The sequence below is a fragment of the Petromyzon marinus genome, chromosome 42 (assembly GCF_048934315.1).
Source record: "Petromyzon marinus isolate PM22_M1 ecotype Great Lakes invasive population chromosome 42, UKy_Petmar_22M1.pri1.0, whole genome shotgun sequence".
In the NCBI taxonomy this organism is placed as follows: Eukaryota; Metazoa; Chordata; class Hyperoartia; order Petromyzontiformes; family Petromyzontidae; genus Petromyzon; species Petromyzon marinus.
The window spans coordinates 6199917-6221722 of NC_133708.1; the positions used below are offsets into that span (position 1 = coordinate 6199917).

General features: G+C 50.2%; 3 protein-coding genes across 9 annotated transcripts in view; 2 read left to right on the forward strand and 1 right to left on the reverse strand.

Moving 5' to 3' along the window:
* Position 1: 1 nt before the first annotated feature.
* Positions 2 to 14571, reverse strand: LOC116951123 (peptidyl-tRNA hydrolase 2, mitochondrial-like). Of its 3 annotated transcripts, none has more exons than XM_032969545.2 (2): positions 14491 to 14571; positions 2 to 2182 (listed from the first exon to the last, which is right to left on the reverse strand). In XM_032969545.2, the coding sequence occupies exon 2, from the start codon at positions 2179 to 2181 to the stop codon at positions 1642 to 1644; it is 540 nt and encodes a 179-aa protein (XP_032825436.1). In that variant the 5' UTR covers position 2182; positions 14491 to 14571; the 3' UTR covers positions 2 to 1641. The 3 variants fall into 3 exon arrangements, with proteins under 3 accessions (XP_032825436.1, XP_032825435.1, XP_075929584.1); XM_032969544.2 differs by lacking the exon at positions 14491 to 14571 and adding an exon at positions 6102 to 6222; XM_076073469.1 differs by lacking the exon at positions 14491 to 14571 and adding an exon at positions 4856 to 6095.
* Positions 6308 to 12507, forward strand: LOC116951122 (uncharacterized). Of its 2 annotated transcripts, none has more exons than XM_032969543.2 (6): positions 6308 to 6446; positions 7638 to 7698; positions 8639 to 8784; positions 9203 to 9320; positions 10286 to 10621; positions 10952 to 12507. In XM_032969543.2, the coding sequence occupies exons 2-6, from the start codon at positions 7641 to 7643 to the stop codon at positions 11443 to 11445; spliced, it is 1152 nt and encodes a 383-aa protein (XP_032825434.1). In that variant the 5' UTR covers positions 6308 to 6446; positions 7638 to 7640; the 3' UTR covers positions 11446 to 12507. The 2 variants fall into 2 exon arrangements, with proteins under 2 accessions (XP_032825434.1, XP_075929583.1); XM_076073468.1 differs by having other exon boundaries at positions 6310 to 6446; positions 7638 to 7825.
* The window catches only part of MON1A (MON1 vesicular trafficking associated A), a 32018-nt gene continuing 22840 nt past the window's right edge, over positions 12629 to 21806 (forward strand). Inside the window, exons 1-3 of one of the 4 annotated variants that reach the window (XM_032969542.2) lie at positions 12629 to 14541; positions 18738 to 19066; positions 20213 to 20297. The gene's annotated coding sequence lies outside the window, so the exon portion shown is untranslated. Of the gene's footprint in view, positions 14542 to 14728; positions 14820 to 18737; positions 19084 to 20212; positions 20298 to 21806 lie in introns of those variants that run through there. The other 3 variants (XM_032969540.2, XM_076073465.1, XM_032969541.2) reach the window with 3 other exon arrangements.

Sequence of the window (21806 nt, forward strand, 5' to 3'; positions counted from 1 at the left end):
CTATTCGCCCACTCGTTTATTCATTTCGCGGCTTTACAGCGCGGAAGTGACAGGCCCAGTGCTGCCCGTGCTGCGCCGAGGCCGGCGGGTCAGCCCAACGCGCAGGTCTGCCGATTTGTAAATCAGATGCTGCAAACGGAAGCATCCTGGAGAAACTTGACAATGCACAACAGCGCCATTGTCCAGAAAATACCAAGGAGGGCTACGTGTGGAGAGATGCAAGAAAATTACGAAGAGTGGATTTCACCCTCGCTGATGAAACCACGACATAAAATAAAATATGGGATAGAGGTTTTTTTTTTTTTGCAGGACACCGCTCAAATATTGATTTGAATCTCAAGTCAACATTGTGACTGCACTGAGAACAGCGACTGAATCTGGTCAGAATCAAAATGATTGAGGCAAAAGACAGCAGGCTGTAGCACTTTTGTAAATCTGAACTTGACAATGAAAATAAGAGTAATGTGCACAAAGGCTGCTTTTAACGAGGCCATACTACCCGCTGACATCAATCAAAAATATGAACAAAATGGAACAAAAATGTATAACTAGGATATGTACGATTGGAGTAACATTGAGAGACAGAAAGAGGAACACATGATTCAGGGAACATTCACAGGTTATTGGAGTCATCCTCCAGCCTGTTGACAAGTGAATTTGGGCAGGACGCATCACGAGAACGTACAATTTCCGGTGGTCAAAAATTTACGGAGTGGCAATGGAGGAATGGAGTGCATCTGAGGGGAGGTCCATGGAGATAGAGCAGTAAAAGCAGTTCTTGTGCAGGTGCCAGGTATTTAGATGTCAGTATCACGAGAGACGGCGGCTTGGGAGGCCTTCATCAGCGAATTACCATGACTGGTGATGGGGAAGCACTCTTAACTGAAATTCATTACTGAGAATGAGCGTTTTAATATCGCGTCATTCATCCAAGCTGCATATCACAACACCGCGTAATCCGCAAACATGGAGGTGCATATAGATTAAGATGTTTTGGCCAGTCAATGATAATGTTTGAGAGTAAACTAGAGCACTGCACGAGGGGGTAACACTCCATCCGATGCAGATGAGATATATTTGTTCACATTTTGCTGTACCGCATATTCCTGGTTAGCCAAGGTATGGCTCCTTGATGCCTAAAGGAAGAGATTTTCGCAAAATGTTGTGCAAATCCACCAACCCTCGCTGCCTCCATAGTGCTGGATTACAGGCCATGTGCGTTGCCATTGCCATCACCTGGCTAGTTGCCAATCAAAATTCAAACAATTAACAAAAACGGTGATTTATCTTTAGAAGACCTGAACACGAGGAATTTATGAAAAAGTACACATGGGTTGCAGGTCTTTCCCCGACCACAAAATATAAAAGATCCCCCATATCGCCTTGACGAATGGGGGAGCGTTATCGAGCAGACTAGTGCACTAGTGCTAATGTGTGGACACCTGCACCAGGTACTTATTTATGACTGAGTCGACCTAGAGAATCAAAACCGATTCAGATAATTGTCACGGACGTTGGCCATGAGCGGGAATCTAACCCGGTTCGCCAGGTCCTTAACGCAGTGCGCTAACTGCTACACTACCGCTCCACGCACGATCGCATTCACATACACGCTGCCCCCCCATCCCATCCTGGCGACGCTCAGTAGAGCTTGAGGTGTCCCGTGACGCGGTCGACGGCGCCGGCGGGGCCGGGTCCGACCCCCAGCACCGTGCACGTCCCTGGCGCTACCTGCGTGCGCCCGGCGTCGCGCACCAGCGACACGGGGAGGCCCAGGGCGCGCGCGTGCGCCAGCAGCTCGGCCAGACCGGCCTCGTCCGGCACGCGCGTCACCACCTTGGCCTGACCGCCCAGCTCCCAATGGCGCAGGGCGTCAGCGTGGCGCGCGCCCGCCTGGCGGAACGCCGAGACGGCCGCGTGCGCACACTGCGCCGCCACCTTGCCCTTGCCCATCTTGAGGTCGGAGCGCACGACCAGCACGAGCTTCCACTCCCCGCCCTCGCTCATCACCTCCGCCGAGTCCCCTGCTCCCCGGGCTCCCTCCGCAGAAGGGTCCCCGCTGCTGCCCCCCGTAGCCGAACCCGGACGGGCGCCGCGGCCTCGCAGTAGCAGGCAGAGGCAGAATCCGCACCCGAGGCCGGTGAGGAGAGAGAGCGTCACGGGGGATGTGAGCACGTCCATCCTGTGCAACGGCAGCACGCGCTGGGGTCGTCACTATTTCCACAGACCGAGCCCGGACACATTTCTCCACGGTCAACCTCGATCTACCAAAACTGCAATAAAGTTCAACACGGTGAGTGAGCAGGTAATAGTCCTTGGGCCAGACCAGCTATCGGTACCACCCAAAGTGGCAAAATTTAAATGGTGCCAATTTATTTGTTAAACCAACAAATAAAATAATACATAACCTTTCCAAATGAGCAGTTGTTTATTTTTCGATTTAAAGCTTTCGTGACTGCAATGATTCTGGAGTGCGCTCCAGCGCTGTCCTACCAGACAGTCTCGCCCCCTTCACCTGATGAAGGCCGCTTGTGTTGTGGCCGAAACGTCGTGAGAATATTATTGTTATTTTATTTTATCAATTTATTATTTTATTATCATTCTACGTGACTTTACCGAAAGAACCAAAGAAGACAGTTGTTTATTCTTTTTCGAAGGAAACCTGTTTTTGCACCTATCGCAATCACCCTTATTTGCCTGGACGTTACAAATAAAACATTCCAACACCCCTGCTGTTAATTAAGACAATAATTTACAAAATGGATGTTTGTCCCCAAGGCATGTATTTCATAGATTTTCTTGCATTTATTCATGCTTGTTCTTCAATTTCGGTGACTTAGTTAAGTCTGGAATAGATTGGTGCTGTTTTCCTTCTGTTTCTAGCAGCTTGTTTGCTCATCATCATTTACTGGCAGGTGAGGCAAGTCCTGGTGGTTCTGTATTATTTCTGTTCAGTAAAGATATCTAAAGTGCTAACTTTACCCTCAATGTAATGTTAATGTACCTGTTAAGATTATTCGTTAAAGCCAGGTACTACAGGCAAAAAGAATTATTTTTGTTCAGTTTGTCAATTTTTATATATATTTTTATATTTTGCTCCTATTAATAACGTGTAGTGGGTTGTATGGAGACGGGAGTCTTCTTAGGAGGCAACACGTATTTATTTAACAATAACACAGGTCCCTAACACGAAGGGGCAATGGTCCCTTCTACCCAACAACCTAAGTAGGTACAGCCTCCGGGCTCACGTGCCCTAGCCACTGGGACCAACCACTCTCAGCCCTCCAGCTAACGGGACCTAGGGGAAGCTGACCCGACCCAGCCAAGGTCCTCGGGTCCCGACCACTGGCCCACTCGGACCCGGCCCTGAGAAGGAGATCAGGTCCGGGGATCCTCAGGGTCCTAGCCTAATGACCACTGGCCTCACTGAGCTCCAGCCCTTAGAAGGACGGCGGAGCTTGGGGTCCAGGGTGCTATCTTCAGGCGAGCTCTTGGGTCTACGGCTTGAGGCGGACTGCCTCGAGCCGCTCTGGGGTCCGGCTTTTATGGGGCTCCCAGGGTCACTCCGCCCCTGGCCACGCCCACTCTCTGGAACCTTCTGGAGGGACCTAGGTTGTTGCGCAATCCCCCAGCCCCCACTGGGGGCCTGGGGTGTCCCCCTCTGGTTCCTAACCGCCCCCCAGGTTGCCTGACCCACGAGTCCTACTTAGTACAGACCGGACCCGCTATTGCCCCCTGACTGGAGGTACATGTTTAACCGTAGTGGCGGCGGCGTATTACGCCCGACAATTACCCACCACACATGCGCACAATTATTACCAATATTGGTAATAATTGATAAAAATCATAAAAACGAGCTATATTTTATAGTTTTTACGATTTTACACAGAGCCTTAAATTAGCGTTTTTTTTACATATTTCATTGCAATTTGTCTCCGCATTTTAATAAATAACCGAGTTGAATTGCATATCATTGAAAAGCTTATTCTCTGGAGCAGATGTCTAGCTTAGTCATATATGGCTATTTACTTTGCTGTCACGGCAATAAGAGGGGGAACACAAGTGTAGAACTCTCAAATCTCATTGCTACTCGCATTGCAATGCCAGAATTGGCATTGCGATTTTCTCAAAATGACATTTTGCATGCCGAGTTTGACAACTCATGTTTCATAATAGGTAAAGTCACATAATTCTACATACTGCTTCCTACTTGGAGTAGCTTGAAATGTTCAGAGGGATTTAAAAAAAAAATATATTGTCTTTTTCATTTTATGTGGTATATCTATGCAGGTTACAGACCTGCAGTAACCAAAATCTGCAGGATGATCCAGAACCTGACTTTGAACTCGGGGAGTGTGATGATGAGATAGACGAACAGTTTCAGTGACACAAGGGTGGTGATTCTGATGGTATTACTGTGGTAGCTGTAGTATACATTGATACAGTGTGGTGATTCTGGACTTGGTTACCCTTGTTAACATCATGTAAGTACACAGAGCTTGATAATAATGTAACCTTCTTCACATATACCCATCACTAACGATATATATATGGGATTACATGTATCATTGACTAAGTATATGAGAATGTCAATGTTTATAATATGCAAGTAGTTCCTGACCTCGCTATGGTGTTCCGTATTATCCTGTGTTTTCATTGTGTATTTAAACCAATAAAGACCAGTTTGTGACCTAACTGGCTTTGGTCTATGTAGTTTTTCAGTAGCAATGCCCATTTCATCGTTCCGGACGCTGGTCATAGGGTATGGGTATCAAAGTCATGGTAACTACAAGCTGCCACTCCGCAAAGGTTACATCACAATATGTGATGGAGTGACTGGGTGTGTTGCTGTGACCTGCAGTGATGGTGGGTCAACAGCGTGGATGAGACGATAGTGTCTGGTGGACCCGGTCCCTCAGCATGGGTGGAGGAAGCAACGAGCAAATTTCACGGCAACAATAACCCCTTGGTCGTGGCGATGAGCGAAAGTGGAGTGGATCGGGGATTTGTGGGTCATCATCAGTCACGCCGACTGCCGCTTCACGATGTCCGGTGATGTGGTCATCATTACTGCGTAGACGACTTGGTACAGTTCGAAAGCTAAAATATGCAAACAATTCGCCTCCACGTATCCGTCCCTCCGCATTAAAAACACAATTATATATACAACAACCGCCATTCGCCACTAAGTGGCGGGGACGTCACCACGACGCTTGTGCCAGGCTATGTGCACCTTGAGGCTACCACGTGAAGTGTCGAACGCCCACTGGCAGGTCACGGGGCAGACCCAGGTGCCACGGGTCGACTGACTGAGATGACTGGCTGATGCACCTGTGCCCCCTACTGTGCCAGGCTAGGTGCACCAGGTCACGGGGCAGACCCAGCAGGTGCCACGGGTCTACTGACTGAGATGACTGGCTGATGCACCACCTGTGCCCCCTACTGTGCCAGGCTAGGTGCACTAGGTCACGGGGCAGATCCAGGTGCCACGGGTTGACTGACTGAGACGACTGGCTGATGCACCACCTGTGCCCCCTACTGTGTCAACCTGCTATGCCTTAGCCACCCGGCGCTCCGCTCGTTGTTGTGAGCGTCGCTCCTCCGCCCTCCGTTGTTGGAGGGCGACTGCCTCCAACTGCGAGGGGTTGGTAACACCTCCCCACCTTCAATAAATGACCACTAAACCACGACTGAAACAAGTATATACACGCAATTTGTACACATCCCATCAGCCACGCGGCTCTTCCTCCTGGGAGCGCATCACTTCAGCAGCATTGGTTCAGGACAAGCAGATGCAGGGAGGCATCACCACAGTGGCAACGCACTCGCCCCGCCACTCCAGACGCAGCCGTCGGGCCCCTCAAACCGCCTCGATGTTAAATTTGAGCTGCCGCTCGACATCCAACACCAGCCACGAGAAGGCAGCACACGGGCAAACGCCGCAACGACATCGACATTCAGTGTCTCGGCGGCAGCAGCAGCAGCACCAGAGCCATGCCTGCTTGAAACAGTGCCGGCCAGATGCGTGTGTGACATTATACAATGCGCAACGACACACGAACGCAACAAGTCCGCTCGCGTAGTTTGTGAGAACAACTCACTGTACAGCGCTGCTTCTCACTGTACGCGCCCTGGTGACGTCATCAGCCAAGCCCTTTTTGCGAGTTCGTGACCGTGACGTCACGCACGGTTACGACGTCATCCCAAAGTGTGCTGTGTGACGTCACGTCTCCGCAGGGGACCGCACGCGCTGAGCTCTGATTGGACGCGAGGGCAGGCAGTGGATTGGGCCCCCCCCCCCCCGGAGGCCCCCCCCACCGCAGCATCTCGGAGCGGCTCCCGGGGCCCCGGGTAGTGGGGGCCCGGTTGGGGGGCTGGGTGGGGGGCCTCGTCACCTTGACGACGCAGCAGGTGCGGACACAGCACGTGCCTCGGCTCGTTTGTAGGTAATTTGCACACGTGTGTACACAGCACTATGGGGCCGTCCATAAATGACGTCACGCACCTAGGGGGGGGGGGGGTCAGAAATTTATGACGATGTGTGACGGGGGGGGGGGGTTGAGAAATGTGACGTCACATAAAAATGCGCAACTTTAAATAAATATAGACAACACGTTCTACTTAATTAAATATACTTTTTTAAATGAATGTTTTCTCCTACAACATCAGAGTGCAGCGCCACATTAAATACGCACTACAATGACAGTGTAAAGCGATTTGAAGCACGTTTTATTGGGGGGGGGGGGGGGGCAGAGCTTTGTGACGTCATATTTAAAAGGGGGGGGGGTCTGACTTTTTGTGACGCCGTGTGACGAAGGGAGGGGGGGGTCAAAAATCGTCCAAAATCTCGTGACGTCATTTATGGACGGCCCCTATATACACGTGCACAACAACAAGCTCCGATCGTTTGTGCCAGGCTAGGTGCTGGCCACCCAGAATCATCTTTATCCTGGAGACATTCCCCCTCGTGTGCCGTGTCGGCCTTCATAGGTGCTCGCTAATAACAGCACTTGCCCCAATAATCTGTTAAAGGCTATACGGGAGATCTTTGCCTTTGTGCGGCTGTCACAGTGTGGAGTATTTACAGTTAAAACTCCCAGGGTACACGTGTCGTCCAATCGGCTTTCAGTCGAGGAGATCTGAGCTCTTGTCGACGCCTATTGATGCGGGATATGACCTCTCCTGCCCAACGTCAAATATAATTTGTCAAAACTTTTCAACATTCATCCGGTTTTGATAAGTATCCAAAGCAACTGGCGTATTTAACACGTAGGCTTTCGCCACCAATATTCATAATAGGTTTCTTTTGGTTAGACCCCGTAAATATTTCTCTTGTATTTACAACCAGACTCATCAGGCGACAGCCAGAATGTGGCCTGATGAGGCTAGTTGTAATTACCGCCAGACGTCGTCCTCGAATTGTAAATGTTGTGGGTTTACTCTTCAAAACACTGATGTGCTGAACTAGTAACTAATTGACATGTTTTGTTTACGTGACAAATCTTACCAATTGACTGTGTCGGGTGGTGGCGGGTTTAACAACACATTTATATTTTACACGATCTAACCCAAAAAAAAACCTCTCCTTATGAATCGTCATATTCTCTCGCGAGTGAGCTGGTGCCGCGTTTTCGCAGGTGATGGAGACGGACGCAGCGCTGCACACGAGCGATTCGTTCGGCTTGTCTCCCGGTGGTGGTGAGTGGACGGGAGACGAGCTCTCACCGCTGCCCGGAGTGGCGGCGCGCATCGCTGACGGGCAGGGGCGGCCCCGAGACAAGCTGCCAGCAACTGGCACCTCCAAAACCCCCAAGGGCAGATCTTGGTAAACTGGGAAACATTTGCCCCTATTTTCCGTTTAATGTTTTTTAAGCGTATTTTTTTTAAACAGTCATAATTTTGATTTGAAGCTTTCGTGACTGCAGGGATTCGTATTCTTGGTTCTTTCGGTAAAGTCACGTAGAAGGGAAACAATCAAATAATATAAATATAAAACAATAAAATATGACTTTACCGAAAGAACCAAGAATAAGAGGCATAATTGTTTGGTTTTTCCGTCCTTCTGTCCAACCAATACATTCTCAGAAATGTTGAGAAATTGATTATAATTCATATGCCCTCTGTACTCGCACGGGAATTTAGATAATGACATCTTCGTTATTTAATTTGCATTTTTTTAATTTTTATATTTTTCCTAGAATTTTACATCCCACTTAACTTAATGCCCTAGGTATTCCCTGGCTCCAGACCAGATCCCTAACTAGCCCTTTCTGGCCTCAGAACCAGCTTTAAACCCCAGTCGTCTGCCAATTACATGCCTGAAGGCCCCATCACAGACCGGTCTGCCTTTTGCTGAAGACCCCGTCAGAGGCCTGCATACCATGTAAGGCCCCTTTGGAGACGGTTGTTCTACTAACAGACCCTGCTTTTGTCTATGTGCATGTGAGTGCGTTTAACTGGGCCACCCATAGGTCGAGTACATGGTGCGATGTGTAAATATCAGTCCTGGGGAGACAAATACAGCCGGGTGTGAGGGTCACATCACCACAGCATGCGCCGCACCAGCTTTAATTGGTGCTCGCTAGCAGCACTCGCCCCAATAGGCTGCAGTTATAGGGGCGTGTGTTTGCATGTGCAGGCCGCGTGGGCAGTCTACTGTGGCGCAGCTGCAGCGCCACGTTGAGGGGCTGCAGGAGCAGCTGGAAGCGGCAAACGTGCAGCTGGCACTGCTGGGCAAAGAAGACCACGGCTCGCGCCAGCAGCTGCAGCTTCTGGCCGGCCCTGGTATGACACGAACTTTGGAGTTCGCCAAACATCTCAATATAGGACCACAGAGCTTGGGAAATTGTTGGCGCCGATTTTGGCCACCTTCCCACAGCTTGTCTGTGGCTTCCTGATAAAACTGCGGCATGTTACACGTTCTACTGCAACGTTTTGAACTGCAATTTGCACGAATAATGCTGCTATGAAATCGCGACCTCGCGTTCGCAAACCCTATGTGACGTTTTCGAGTGCGACATCGTGGTGCCTGCAATCCGACTTGAATTACCCGGTTCGTGGCACAGGACGTTAACCGCCGCACTACTGTTCCACCGCCAGCCGAGAGCCTATGGTGGGGGTAGCAGTGACCCATTTGCGCACAGAGGCTTCGTAGATGTTGGTCGATTAGGGCTCATTCGTTGCTGATGATTTTGTGTTCCAGCAGCGAGCATCGATGGCGGTGAGCCAACCTGCCATGACCGGCGAAGGCCTCAAAAACGCGGGCAAATCCTGGGCCTCCACCACTGAGCTGCTGCCTGCCGAGCAGGCTGCTCTCGTAGGTGGGTATCTCCAGTGCACCGTCCCGTGTGTGTGCGCCCTACATGCCTCGTACACTTTGGTTGTGCAGCACATTATTTTAGACTCCTCCCAGAATGCCTGTCTCATCCCTCGGTAAATGCCCTGCATTGAAGCGCGACACGACACAGAGACACTCGATGTTTCAGTCCTTGAAGCAGAAGCAGGTTAAATATGGTGAACACTAAATATCCAAATTCATTCAGGTAGATTTACGTGAAGTCATTGGTAACTGAGCTGAGACTCGGCTCACGAAACTGAAGAACCTAGTCCCTGGGTTGAAGCTATTCAAAGATTCCCAGTGCTGCCGGTTCAACGCTGTGACACACCAACATCTTACAGATTGAGAGACGCCTAACCAGCAAATGCTGAAAAAATTAACAGGCTTTACCTTTTCAGACAAGAATACAGGTGTTAAAGATGTTCAAACACCAATTGACACCTATCACAAGGCATCAAGTCTGTATTAACCAAACATGCTTGTGGTGAAACATACAAACGTGCTTTGGTAATAATGCTTAGTCCTTAAAAGTGATTGGCCTACACCAGCGACACAGCCTCCTTTATTGTCTTGTCGCAACAGTGTTAGACCAAAGAACGCCAAAAAGCGAACAGCAGAAAGACAATGCAAATATCAGTGCATGAATGGCTCAGGTTGAGCAGGTGCTACTTTCTGTGTTATGCAAACACGCGGAGACAAAGCACGTACGCCTCTTAGGCGGGAGATGTTGAATTTCAGGTCACACTGGGGTGGTGGCGCGGCCCAGCCATAGAGTGGTCGCTACTTTGCAGGTAGCCCTGCCCTTTGCCTGTAACATGAAGCCAGAACATTTTAAACCAAGGACAAGATTCTGATTAAGCTTCAAGGCGTTTGGTGGCTCTTCTATTGCCTCATTGCCTTAACGTTCCTGGCCATCTCCGTCTTCCTCCCCTCCTTCATGGGTGCCAGACGGAGCGGGCGGTGTCGGCAGGCCAGACTACGGGGTGACGTGGAGGCGTGACGAGGTGGCCACTCTCTTGAGCACGTGGGCCAGCCGTTCTATTCAGCGTAAAGCTTTGCGAGTCGGTACACAACTGCAGAGTGTTCCACGAGATCGCCAGTGCCGCACCAAGATCAAGAAGCTAAAGAGCCGGTACCAGCAGCTGCGGGAGTGGCAGCGCGCTGGCGCCTGTATCAGCTGGCCCTTCTTCCAGTGTATAAAGGCCATCATGGCGGGCGGGCAGCATGGCGATGATGCTGGAGAGTCAGGGGACGAGGGCCAGCATGCCGGCCTCCTCTTCGGCTGTGAGCACACACGCCCACGCGCACGTGCCACCGTCTGCCATGTGTGGAGGCCCCGTGCCGAGAGCCCTGATCGTCCCTGTGCTGGTTCAGCACTGGGCTCGGCAGAATTATTCTTTTTATGACACTCGTTTAACCAGCAAAGCCTCTCTTAAAGTAATTTGTGGGGAATTTGTGGGTAATTTATCGAATGTGACAAATATTTAAGGCCGTGTTGTTCATGATAACAGAAAACCGTAGTTGATTTCAGCCGTGTGTCGTGGCTGTTTGCTAACGAGGCCGGCCTGTTGGTGAATGAGACTCCTCCCCCCACCCTGGCCGACGCTGCTGCAGGTGACAGGGACTATAAGCGACCCGACACGGGCGAGCAGGCATTGGCGTCAGCAGCGGAGCCCAGCAGCGCCCGTCCCGTCAAACCCTACGACGAGGAGGAAAGCGGGGAGCGAGTGCAGATGTCCGCAGTCTCCCTGGCACACGAAGCTTCCCCGCCGCTAAAGCCCAGCCTGGGAAATGGTGCCAGAGCACCGCAGCAGAAGCGGCAGCAGCACCAGCGACTGCTGGACATGGAGACGTGGCGGGCGGAGCGCCGGGAGGGAGCGATGCGTGAGCTGGCGCGTATCGTGAGCAGCGTGCTGGGCTCCGGCGACTTCACCAGCATCGTGGCCCCGCCGTCGCCCGTGCCGCACTCCCTGTCAGCCCGGGGCCCCCTCTCTGACGCCGCTCTGGGGGAGTTGCTTCCCCCCGGGGCCTCGCCGGTGCTGGGGGTACTCGCCCCGGATGCGCTGGCGTCACAGGGTGACTCCTCCTGTCGCGTAAACTGTGGCTGAGCGCGTGTGACCTAGCAGCTTGGGTGGGGTTGGTGTATCACGTGGAGATAGGGCAGCGCGGTTGTGTGTCACTTCTGCAGCTCACCTCTCCCTCCCAAGAGCAGGGGCGGTGACTTGATCCAGCGGCAGTGTATTCGCCACTTGTTGTAAAGCTTCACGGTTCGATAACAGCAGGCCTTCCTGATGAAGACTGCAGTATGTCATAACCATAATAATCAGAACAAATAGTGTGTCGGCGTCATGGCCCAAATTTGAAAAATACCAAAATTACTCACTTGGGATTACGCACACAGCAGCAACCATCTCCCCCACTTGCAGACTAATGCCCGATTGAAGGCTGTTGCTGAGTCACCTTCTGCCGCACAGGGACTGCTAACATTTGGGCGTCCCCTTGATGTAAGGCACTTTGGGTTAAAGAGGCATTTAAGCAAGTGCCATACAATGGTAGATTAGGGTTATTACTATGGTCACGTGAGTGATCAGCCTAAAATTCCACAGCAGGACCTGTCAAACAAGCAGACAGCTTGCACCTTTTCTTAGAAAGGATTTTAAGTTATAATTTGTTTTCTAAATATTTTTCTATATATTTTTCTACATATTTATTGTGGATAGACAAGATCCGTGAGTAGTAAAGTGCAATTATTGTTCTGGCAAATTTCGTGTGCACCAATGGTGCTCTTCAAAGAGTATCATGATGTCAGATGTGCAAAATGACAACACTCCACGTACACCACGTGACAATCTGCTGGCTGTGTCGGTTTGTAGAGGGTTCTTCACGTCACAAATTTGGTCACATCATTACGTGGCCTGAGTCCAAACTCGATGATGAATCATGCCCGCCTAACAGCTCTCCGAGTCAAAGATCTGGCCAGTGTCAAGAGTGAAGATGGTTTGGAAAGTGCCTTTCCTCCCTCGATCCCAACTCGATCGAACACAGAATGGCCGATGGTGGCCCCACATCGGCTGCCAGTTTTCCAGATGTGCAGCTGAGGCCCCAAGTCTCGGGTCCTCCCGTTGTGCAGCACGGTTGTTCCTTTTACACAAATAAAACTCGAAAACGAGGCCCGAAGTCCAAGGGATTAAATGTCACATGTCTCCAATTCAAAGAAACTCCCATGTTTACTTATTTGCAGTCGGCGAAATATTAATGTAGAAGCGCCGGTTTGAAACGCTTCACCCTCCAGCAGCCCAAGGTGACTGCGGCTCTCTCTCTCTGCGGAAACATCACGGAGTGGCCACAGTAACCAAGGCCTGGGACAGTAACGCGTGTGGTCGCTGTTGGGAGCAGTCTCGGTGTGGCGTACCGGCATATTCCCACTACTGCTCACGTGAAGAATTTCGTCTCAAAAATAATTGTTATTGTAACAAAAACATTCTCAACCATCAACACTGCACTAAAGTAATTTTCCCAGTACTTAAGTTATTCCCCCCCGAGTTGATATACTTTTAACTAACAGTGTGGATGGTGTTCATGGTCTGTGGTGTTCAAACTCTAGGTAAAAGCAGCCCAATCATCATCTTCAAAAAAGCCAATTAAAATTCGGGAGTATCGTTTTGTTTGTACAGCGCTTCGAGATTTCGTTATTAAAGACGCTTTATAAAATCAAGATTATAATTGCCAATTACCAATCGCTTACCATCAACTCCCCCAAGGACGGTACAATGAGCAGTGCGATGAAGCTGCACTGCATGTTTCAGTTTCATTTATTTGGCATAGCCCTGTGAGCCATTCGGCTCTTGAATCGGGTGCACACCGCAACAAACAAAAAACAAAAACATGAACAAGAAAACATCTTAAAGTGACTATGCGCAAACAGAAAAATTATCATGTTAGCAATGTAGCAGTGGTTAAGATATTCCAGGGCACGTCGTCTAAAAATGTTGAATATTCCACCTCCGGTATTTAAAGGGAAGACTGGGCCCTCGAGTGGCTTTGAGAGTGGCGCCTTGCCATCGTGCAGCAGACTCTGGACGGGAGCCTCCCCATGTGTCACCTGGCACTACTGCCGTGAATGGAGACGTCGCTATCACGTCCGTGTTGCTACAAAGGCCCCCCCCGTTTGTACTGCACGGGAGACCACGCGAGGCGTCTTGGTAAGAAGCGGACTAATGCTCCGTTTAACACGGCACGTGGACACTGTTCTTGACTCTCGCCTTTACTTCCCGCAGCACCTCTTTATAAACACCTCTATCCTCTCCCAGCTATATGTTTATTTGAGGGTTTTCACCAAATCCCCAACTCCCTTATTCGTTATTTTACAAGGCGTGGACCCTACAACAGTATAACTACCCCTATAATCATTGCCCCGCGCCTCTGTGAATCTCTGCCCAGTGCCTCTGTGAACATCTGCCCCGTGCCTCTGCCTCTGAGTCTCTGCCCCGTGCCTCTGCCTCTGTGAATCTCTGCCCCGTGCCTCCTGTGAATCTCTGCCCCGTGCCTCTGTGAATCTCTGCCCCGTGCCTCTGTGAATCTCTGCCCGTGCCTCCCTCTGTGAGTCTCTGCCCCGTGCCTCCCTCTGTGAATCTCTGCCCCGTGCCTCTGTGAATCTCTGCCCCGTGCCTCTGTGAATCTCTGCCCCGTGCCTCTGCCTCTGTGAATCTCTGCCCCGTCCCTCTGCCTCTGTGAATCTCTACCCAGTGCCTCCCTCTGTGAATCTCTGCCCCGTGCATCTGCCTCTGTGAATCTCTGCCCCGTGCCTCCCTCTGTGAATCTCTGCCCCGTGCCTCTGTGAATCTCTGCCCCGTGCCTCTGTGAATCTCTGCCCCGTGCCTCTGTGAACCTCTGCCCAGTGCCTTCCTCTGTAAATCTCTGCCCCGTGCCTCTGTAACTCTCTGCCCCGTGCCTTCCTCTGTGAATCTCTGCCCCGTGCCTCCCTCTGTGAATCTCTGCCCAGTGCCTCCCTCTGTGAGTCTCTACCCCGTGCCTTCCTCTGTGAATATCTGCCCCGCGCGTGGCTTGAGTTGCGTGTTCACCGCGGTCTCTCGTGCAACGCGACACTTCGCCGGCGGGACCCCTCCCGCCCGTTGTTCGTCGCGGTCCCTCACCTCTCACCCCGCGTCGTCACCGTGCCGGGTCTGGCAGCGGCGGCAGTGTTGGTGAGTTCCTCTCTGCTGGTTTCCCCTCTCTCCTCCTCCTGTTGTTGTTCTTGTTGTTCTCTCGTCAGCGCGAATCACCTCTCCCGTAGCTTGCCAATGAATCACGCGAGCGGCGAATGACGCGGAGTGTGTCACCCGTTTCCGCGGCCTGTCCGTGTCGAGGTCTCCGCCGCTCGCTCATCGCCAGCCGGCGCAGCCCCTCGCGTCATTCCGACACGAGCGGCGTCTCGTCGATTGTCCACTGTAGTCGGCGTGTTTCACGCGCCTACACCGGCCTTGTACGTGTCACGCGCCTACACCGGCCCTTGTACGCCGCTGTTGTGCGGTACAGTGCCGGCGGTGGTGTGTGTCTGTGTGTGTATATCCGTGTGTGTTGTGTTATCTGTGTGTGTGTATATCCGTGTGTGTATCTGTGTGTGTGTTGTGTTATCTGGGTGTGTATATCCGTGTGTGTGTATCTGTGTGTGTGTTGTGGCGTTATCTGTGTGTGTATCCATGTGTGTATCTGTGTGTATATCCGTGTGTGTATCTGTGTGTATATCCGTGTGTGTATGTGTGTGTGTATATCCGTGTGTGTGTGTGTTATGTTATGTGTGTGTTGTGTTATCTGTGTGTGTGTATATCCGTGTGTGTGTATCTGTGTGTGTGGTGTTATCTGTTTGTGTGTATATCCGTGTGTATATCCGTGTGTGTGTGTTATGTTATCTGTGTGTGTATATCCGTGTGTGTGTGTATCCGTGTGTGTGTGTTGTGGTGTTATGTGTGTGCGGTCTACGAACAGCTGCGCTTTGCGAGTTCCTCTTGAAGGTGATGATTGCTGCGCCGCATGACGAGTGACCGGACGGGGGAGAGAGAGAGAGAGAGGTCACTTCGTGTCACACGCACGGACAGTCTCACTCGCAGACACCCGTATCAGGGACAAAGATCCACTCACACCATCATATAGCCCTTCACACGGACTTTTGGGGAAAGTTTGCGAGCATATGAAGGCCGGTACGGCACACAAGGGGTTGGTGGGTGACCACCGACTTTGTCTCCCCAGTAGCGACGCTTACACAGATGGTTAAGTACTCATTTGAGGCAGAGCCGACTTAGGAGAGGCCCAGGACTGGCTCGGATAATCGTCGTCGCTGTTGGCCCTAGAGCGGGACTCGAACTCGGGTGGCCGTGTTCGTAGCGCAGACGCGATAACCGCTACACTACCGCTCTCCATTCGCTTGTGCCAGGCTAGGTGCACTTTGGCGCCACGTGAGGCGTCGAAGGCTCGCTGGCAAGGAGGTCACGTGACAGACCCTGCAGGTGCCATGGGTTGATTGAGATGACTGGCAGATTTCACTAAATTAAAAACTATAACTATATTTTACATTCTTGGTTCTTTCGGTAAAGTCACGTAGAAGAACCAATAATATGAATCCCTGCAGTCACGAAAGCTTTAAAACGAAACTTTTATTTTTTACAGGTAAGGCCCACTGAGCTATTTCACATTTTTCAGACGCAACCTGGCCACAAATGATAGCTCAGCTAAGTGCCGTATGATGTTGAAGTGTAAAGCAGCCAAATACTCTTAAGGGGCCGTCCATAAATGACGTCACGCACCTGGGGGGGTCAGACATTTGTGACGAGGGGGGGTCAGACATTTGTGACGAGGGGGGGGGGGGGTTTGAGAAATGTGAGTCTACTTTATTAAATAGACTTTTTAATAAATGTTTTCTCCTACAACATCAGAGTGCAGCGCCACATTAAATACGCACTACAATGACGATAGTTTAAAGCGATTTGAAGCAAGTTTTATTTGGGGGGGGGGGGGGCAGAGCTTTGTGACGTCATATTTGAGGGGGAGGGGTCTGACTTTTTGTGACGCCGTGTGACGAAGTGGTGGGGGGGTGGGTCAAAAATCGTACAAAATCGCGTGACGTCATTTATGGACGGCCCCTAAACGCGCGTTTAGAGTATTTGTTGAAATATAGAGGGAAAAAGCGGATGAGCCGGAGAAAAATCCACGCGACCACTGGGAGAACATGCAAATTCCAAATATACAGGCGTCACGGTGGGGATCGAACCCACAACCTCGTGTATATCAGGCGAGGAGGTCCTTCTATTGCCACTGCGGTGCCCCTGATGCACCAAATGTGCTTCCTACTCTGCCAAATTGCTCTGTTTTAGCCTTCCGGCGCCCCGCTTGTGAGCGTCGCTCCTCCGCCCTCCGCTGTTGTTGGAGGGCGACTGCCTCCAACTGCCCAGTAGCGTCCTTCACGAGCCTCCTCCCGAGACGCCGATCTTGACACCACTGGTACCAGTCATCGGAAAGTCCAATCAGCTCCACATCTTCCTGTACCACATCAGTCAATCTCTGCTATAGGCCGTATTGCGCCCGTTTGTATGTATGTTGAACTTCTTTCGCACCGTACGTAGCCAACCGTGCTAATCGGAGGTGCGGGGGAAACAACAAACTCAACACAAAAAATACTTAACAAAGAAATTCGTTTTCAATCTACATTTTAAAGTGCATACCTCCAGTGGCTTCCTAATATTTGGAAGGAAGAGCGTTCCAGACGGCCGCAGAAGCGCTTCTCAAAGCGCGCGTCTTTCGATGGCTAGGCAAAATTCGCTGCGTGGATGACCAGAGTTCATGTGATAGTTTATGTTCCTTGAGATCATCAAGGTATTGTGGTTCATTTGTGGCAAGCACTCTGTGTATAATGAGTGCAATTTAGCTTGGTGAACACTGGTACCCATCACGACACGCACCTCTATCCAGCCAAACAGAAGCTGCTTGGGCAAGCGGTGGCTGGGCGTACGGGCTACATGACTCTGCTAATGTAGCCTTGCCTGCCGGAGGAACTTACCAATTGGAATGTGTCCAGATCTTTCAAGGGTTTGTGAGCTCACACAATCCAGCTGGGTTAAACCCAGAATTGATCGTAGGCAGGCCAGAATGAATGTTTATAGCGGGTGCAGGTGTTTCTTCAGAGGGGTACACATTTCGCAAACATGGATAAGGGAAGGCATAACTGTGGCCGAGAAGATTGGAAGCTTCGTCTGGAGCGACAGACCAAGAAGCTTCCACACGATGTGTTAGGCAGCTGATAAAAAGATAATGCCACTCGACTGATTTGGAGTGAGACCTTTGCTGTCAAACCGGAGCTGGTAATAAGCACACTACACAGGTATGAAAACTTGTCCACTTTCTCCACAACTGCCCCTTTTCTCATGGGGAGTTAAGGTGGTGGAGAGTTTGATGGCACAACATACCCAGGGAGGTGGTTGATTTTGATGGTGATGATGGTAATACCCCACCTCTTCGGTTCAGCAGGAAAGCCTCTAACTCCTTCTCAGTGAGCAGCAATCACCAAATCAGCATACATAACATGGTTTTAGCAATAGGGAGTCATTCCTTGATCGCACCTGGGCATTGATCACTCTCCCATTGTACCCGTACCAGATATAAATTCCTCTGGTACAGCCATGGAAGGTTTCCCAAATTACGTGGTTGAAAAAGATGTTAAATAGTGTAGGAGCCAGAGGACATCCCTGTCACACCCAAAGGTGAACAGGGAATGGCTTTGACTCCCGCCCACACAGCTTTTCCCTGGCCTGCCCACCATCGTGACCAGATCAACAAAACAGAGATTTATGTCCCGATGAATTTATCTACACCTCTGTTGTAGCAGACGGACAGAGAATTTGGCGTCTGTGCAGGACAACCCCGACATGAAACCACATTGGGTCTCCGCAAGCCTCTCATCAGTGTGCCTGGCAAAGCAATTTTGAATAATCCTTGCCCAGCACACCGAGGAGGGAGATGCCCTGATTGTTATTACAATTAGTATGGCTCCCCTTCATAAACAGGAGGACCACCAGATCATCCTTCAAATCCGACGGAACCCATCCTGTGGTCCAGACAGTTGTGATTATATCATGTAGAGCAGTCTGCAGGCAAACGCCACCCTTCATGATAACGTTTTTTGGGTTAGGTCGCTGTTCCTCCAACACCTACAGCTACTGCGCTTGGGATGTACTTGCTGCTGTCAATTACAGTGTTCACTCTTTCATAATAAACGTTTTTTGGGTTAGATCGCGTTGTTTATAAATGTGTCGCGATAACGCGATCTAACCCAAAAACGTTTATTATGAATAATATTGGTCGCGAAAGCCTACGTGTTAAACTGAGTGTTCACTCTGTTTGTGTTTTACAGAGCGATCGCTGCCGGTTTAAGTTGTTCATTCAGCTATGGCACTTGAATAGCGCTATCCCAGAGGGGAGAGAGGAGGGGAGGCGGACGAGTGCAACTTAGGTGGCACAGAGCCCAGCCTCGGCCCCGACTCGGGCACCTCCACACATCCAGCTGCGTCGACTGCACCGGAGCCAAGGCCGTACCCACATGGCCGTACCTCACAGTGGAGCCACGGTCTCTGGGCTCGCAGAGCGGCATCTCCACTGAGGCCACTGCCGATCTCGCGAAGCCACGGGCGGCGTGGAGCCGAGAGGACGGAGTGAGTCGGGGAGGCCCTGCGCTGAGACCAGGTGACGTTACCCCTAAGGTGAAGGGTCCGCGCTGCACCTCCTGTCCTTCCATGTCTCGGAGGTTAGGATGGGAGGTGTGGAATGGGTGTGGGGTTTTGAGGCTGGGATTGGCAATAAGGCCGCAAACCATTAAGTAATTCATTGATTGAATGATGGTTCGAGCATCGGTGAGAGCTGCAGTATGATTTTTATCTTCTGTCGTACCGTACATAGCCAACCTTGCTAATCCTTTGGGCAGGGTCTGCAGGAGGCAGAGAAACAAGGAGGCCTCAGCAGGCTGCCTGCAGATTGCAAAGCAGTGTGAATACTCATCATTCCCAGCGATTCGATGAATTGTCACAATGCAGAGTTGTGGTCTGATTCAATAATCCATTATCTTTTTACATCGTGAAAGCAGCTACCACTGGTCCCTCCAAGGGTCACATAAACACATTATATACAACATTTAATGTATACAATTATAATTAGCTGTTCGTCAGTCAACTGCTGAACGAAGACCTTCCCATTGCATGTTGGCTATGGGGTTTGTTTGCAGGTTGGTTAACAGGAAACCCCACAAACATTTCAGACTCCACTTGGCAATGATGTAAGCCATGGCCGGGAATCAAACTCAGGTATACAGTTTCACAGAGCATTGCGCTAACCGCTGCGCGGCTGCTCCCCCCATACAACAGATGTGAATGGGAAAACATCAACGCATTATTAGTTTTAACATTAATATTCATACATCGATTAAAAGTTCAAACCTCATAGTAATGGAGGTTTGGGTTTACTCTGGCCACTCAAAGTTTTTTCTTACATTTACAAAATGTACTATGCAGGAAACTGATTTCATTAAAATTTTCAGTAACCCTGAGACTCAATAAAGCTTTCCTGAGTAAATGTCTCTAAATAAAAATCGCTGTTGCTAGTGTAGTTGATTTTGTTTTTCAAGTGCTGTTGTAAATGCGTATTTTGGCTTTTTCCTTTGCATTGAGTTGCAATTATGTTATGGGCATTAAGTCACGAGACTACTTTCCACCCTAAACTCTTCGCAGTGAGTCGTGTAGTGTTACATCGTGTCCTGAACTCTCGCAGCAAATGCCGCAGTGTTACATCGTGGGGCAACATGGTGCTGAGATGTTTTCTCCCTTACCTGGTATGCAGGAGGAAGTGGGTTTAATCACAACCCTGAAGCCTGTATATTTGGAATTTGCATGTTCTCCCCGTGGTCGCGTGGATTTTTCTTCAGGTTCTCCGTTTTTTTTTCGCTCCACTTTTAGAGACATGTGTTTGGATCATTTGGCTGCGACTATACATTCCTACATGTGATAAGCCATTTGTTGAGCTATCATTTGTGACCAGGTCGCTTCTGATAAAGTTAATGGCTCAGTGGGCTTTACCTGGTACATGTAATAGTTTAGTTTAAAATAGTTTAGTTTAGAATAGTTTAGTTGAACCCTCACAGTGAGTGGTGAGTGTCACCTGGTGTCCTGAACCCTCACAGTGAGTGGTGAGTGCCACCTGGTGTCATGAACCCTCACAGCGAGTGGTGAGTGTCACCTCGTGCCCTGAACCCTCACAGTGAGTGGTGTCACCTCGTGCCCTGAACCCTCACAGTGAGTGGTGAGTGTCACCTCGTGCCCTGAACCCTCACAGTGAGTGGTGAGTGTCACCTCGTGTCCTGAACCCTCACAGTGAGTGGTGAGTGTCACCTCGTGTCCTGAACCCTCACAGTGAGTGGTGTCACCTCGTGCCCTGAACCCTCACAGTAAGTGGTGTCACCTCGTGTCCTGAACCCTCACAGTGAGTGGTGAGTGTCACCTAGTGTCCTGAACCTTCACAGTGAGTGGTGAGTGTCTCCTCGTGTCCTGAACCCTCAGCAAGTGGTGAGTGTCACCTCGTGTCAGAAAACAGCTTTGGAAGATTACCTTGGCACAACAGTTGAAGTCCTTGCAACAGGCCTCTTATACACACTCAGGGTAAAAGGATCTGTGTTTATTAAGTGCTTAACTGCCACTGACGCTTACAAAAACACAAGTCACAGGAATCACTTGAGCAAAAGAGCAAAGGAGAGCGTTATGATTTTAATATTGTGTCCAGGTTTAACTCAATTTAGTTGTATGCAATTGCCGTTGTGTTCAGACACTGTGTGGCAAGTTTTCATGATATTTGATGTGTCCTCTGTGTTATTTGCTGTAGATAATTGTTCCTGTACAGTGTGTAGTATCCTTCCAGTATTAAGGTTCCACATAATACGAATTATTGTTATTATTCGAGAGGGGAAAAGACAACAGATTACGACAGTGAGGGACATTATAGACACAAGGCTAGAGGGTGACCCACGCAAACCAGGTCACATCAGTCACTGCCAAAACCCTCAGCATTAAGGTGATAGTGCAGAGGTGACTCTCATGCCTCACAGCATAAAGTACCTGGGTTCGATTCCTGACTCAGGTGCCTTTCTTTGTGGAGTCTGTTCTTTTCCCCTGTTCTGCATGGTTTTCCTCCAGCTTCTCTGCTTTCCTCCTATAGCAAAAACCATACAGCGTAACTGGTATTGGCAACACATCCCAATGCCGAAAAATCAGCTGCAAATTACTCTGTTGGGATGACACACAGCAGCACCATCGTCCCCCTACTGCTAAAACTTGGCAGGACCCTCCTGAAAAAGAGTTGAGACTCAGCGAGGCTTTCCTGCACAAACCAAACGTAAAAAAATAATAAGACAAATTAGAGTCCAGCAACAAGAGAGGACTAC

Excerpts from the sequence above, each read along its gene's own strand:
- LOC116951123 (XM_032969545.2), bottom strand. The coding sequence starts at position 2,181 with ATGGACGTGCTCACATCCCCCGTGACGCTCTCTCTCCTCACCGGCCTC.
- LOC116951122 (XM_032969543.2), top strand. The coding sequence starts at position 7,641 with ATGGAGACGGACGCAGCGCTGCACACGAGCGATTCGTTCGGCTTGTCT. Across the intron at positions 8,785-9,202 it reads GCAGCTTCTGGCCGGCCCTG|CAGCGAGCATCGATGGCGGT; the intron begins GTATGACACGAA and ends TTTGTGTTCCAG. Across the intron at positions 9,321-10,285 it reads CGAGCAGGCTGCTCTCGTAG|ACGGAGCGGGCGGTGTCGGC; the intron begins GTGGGTATCTCC and ends CATGGGTGCCAG.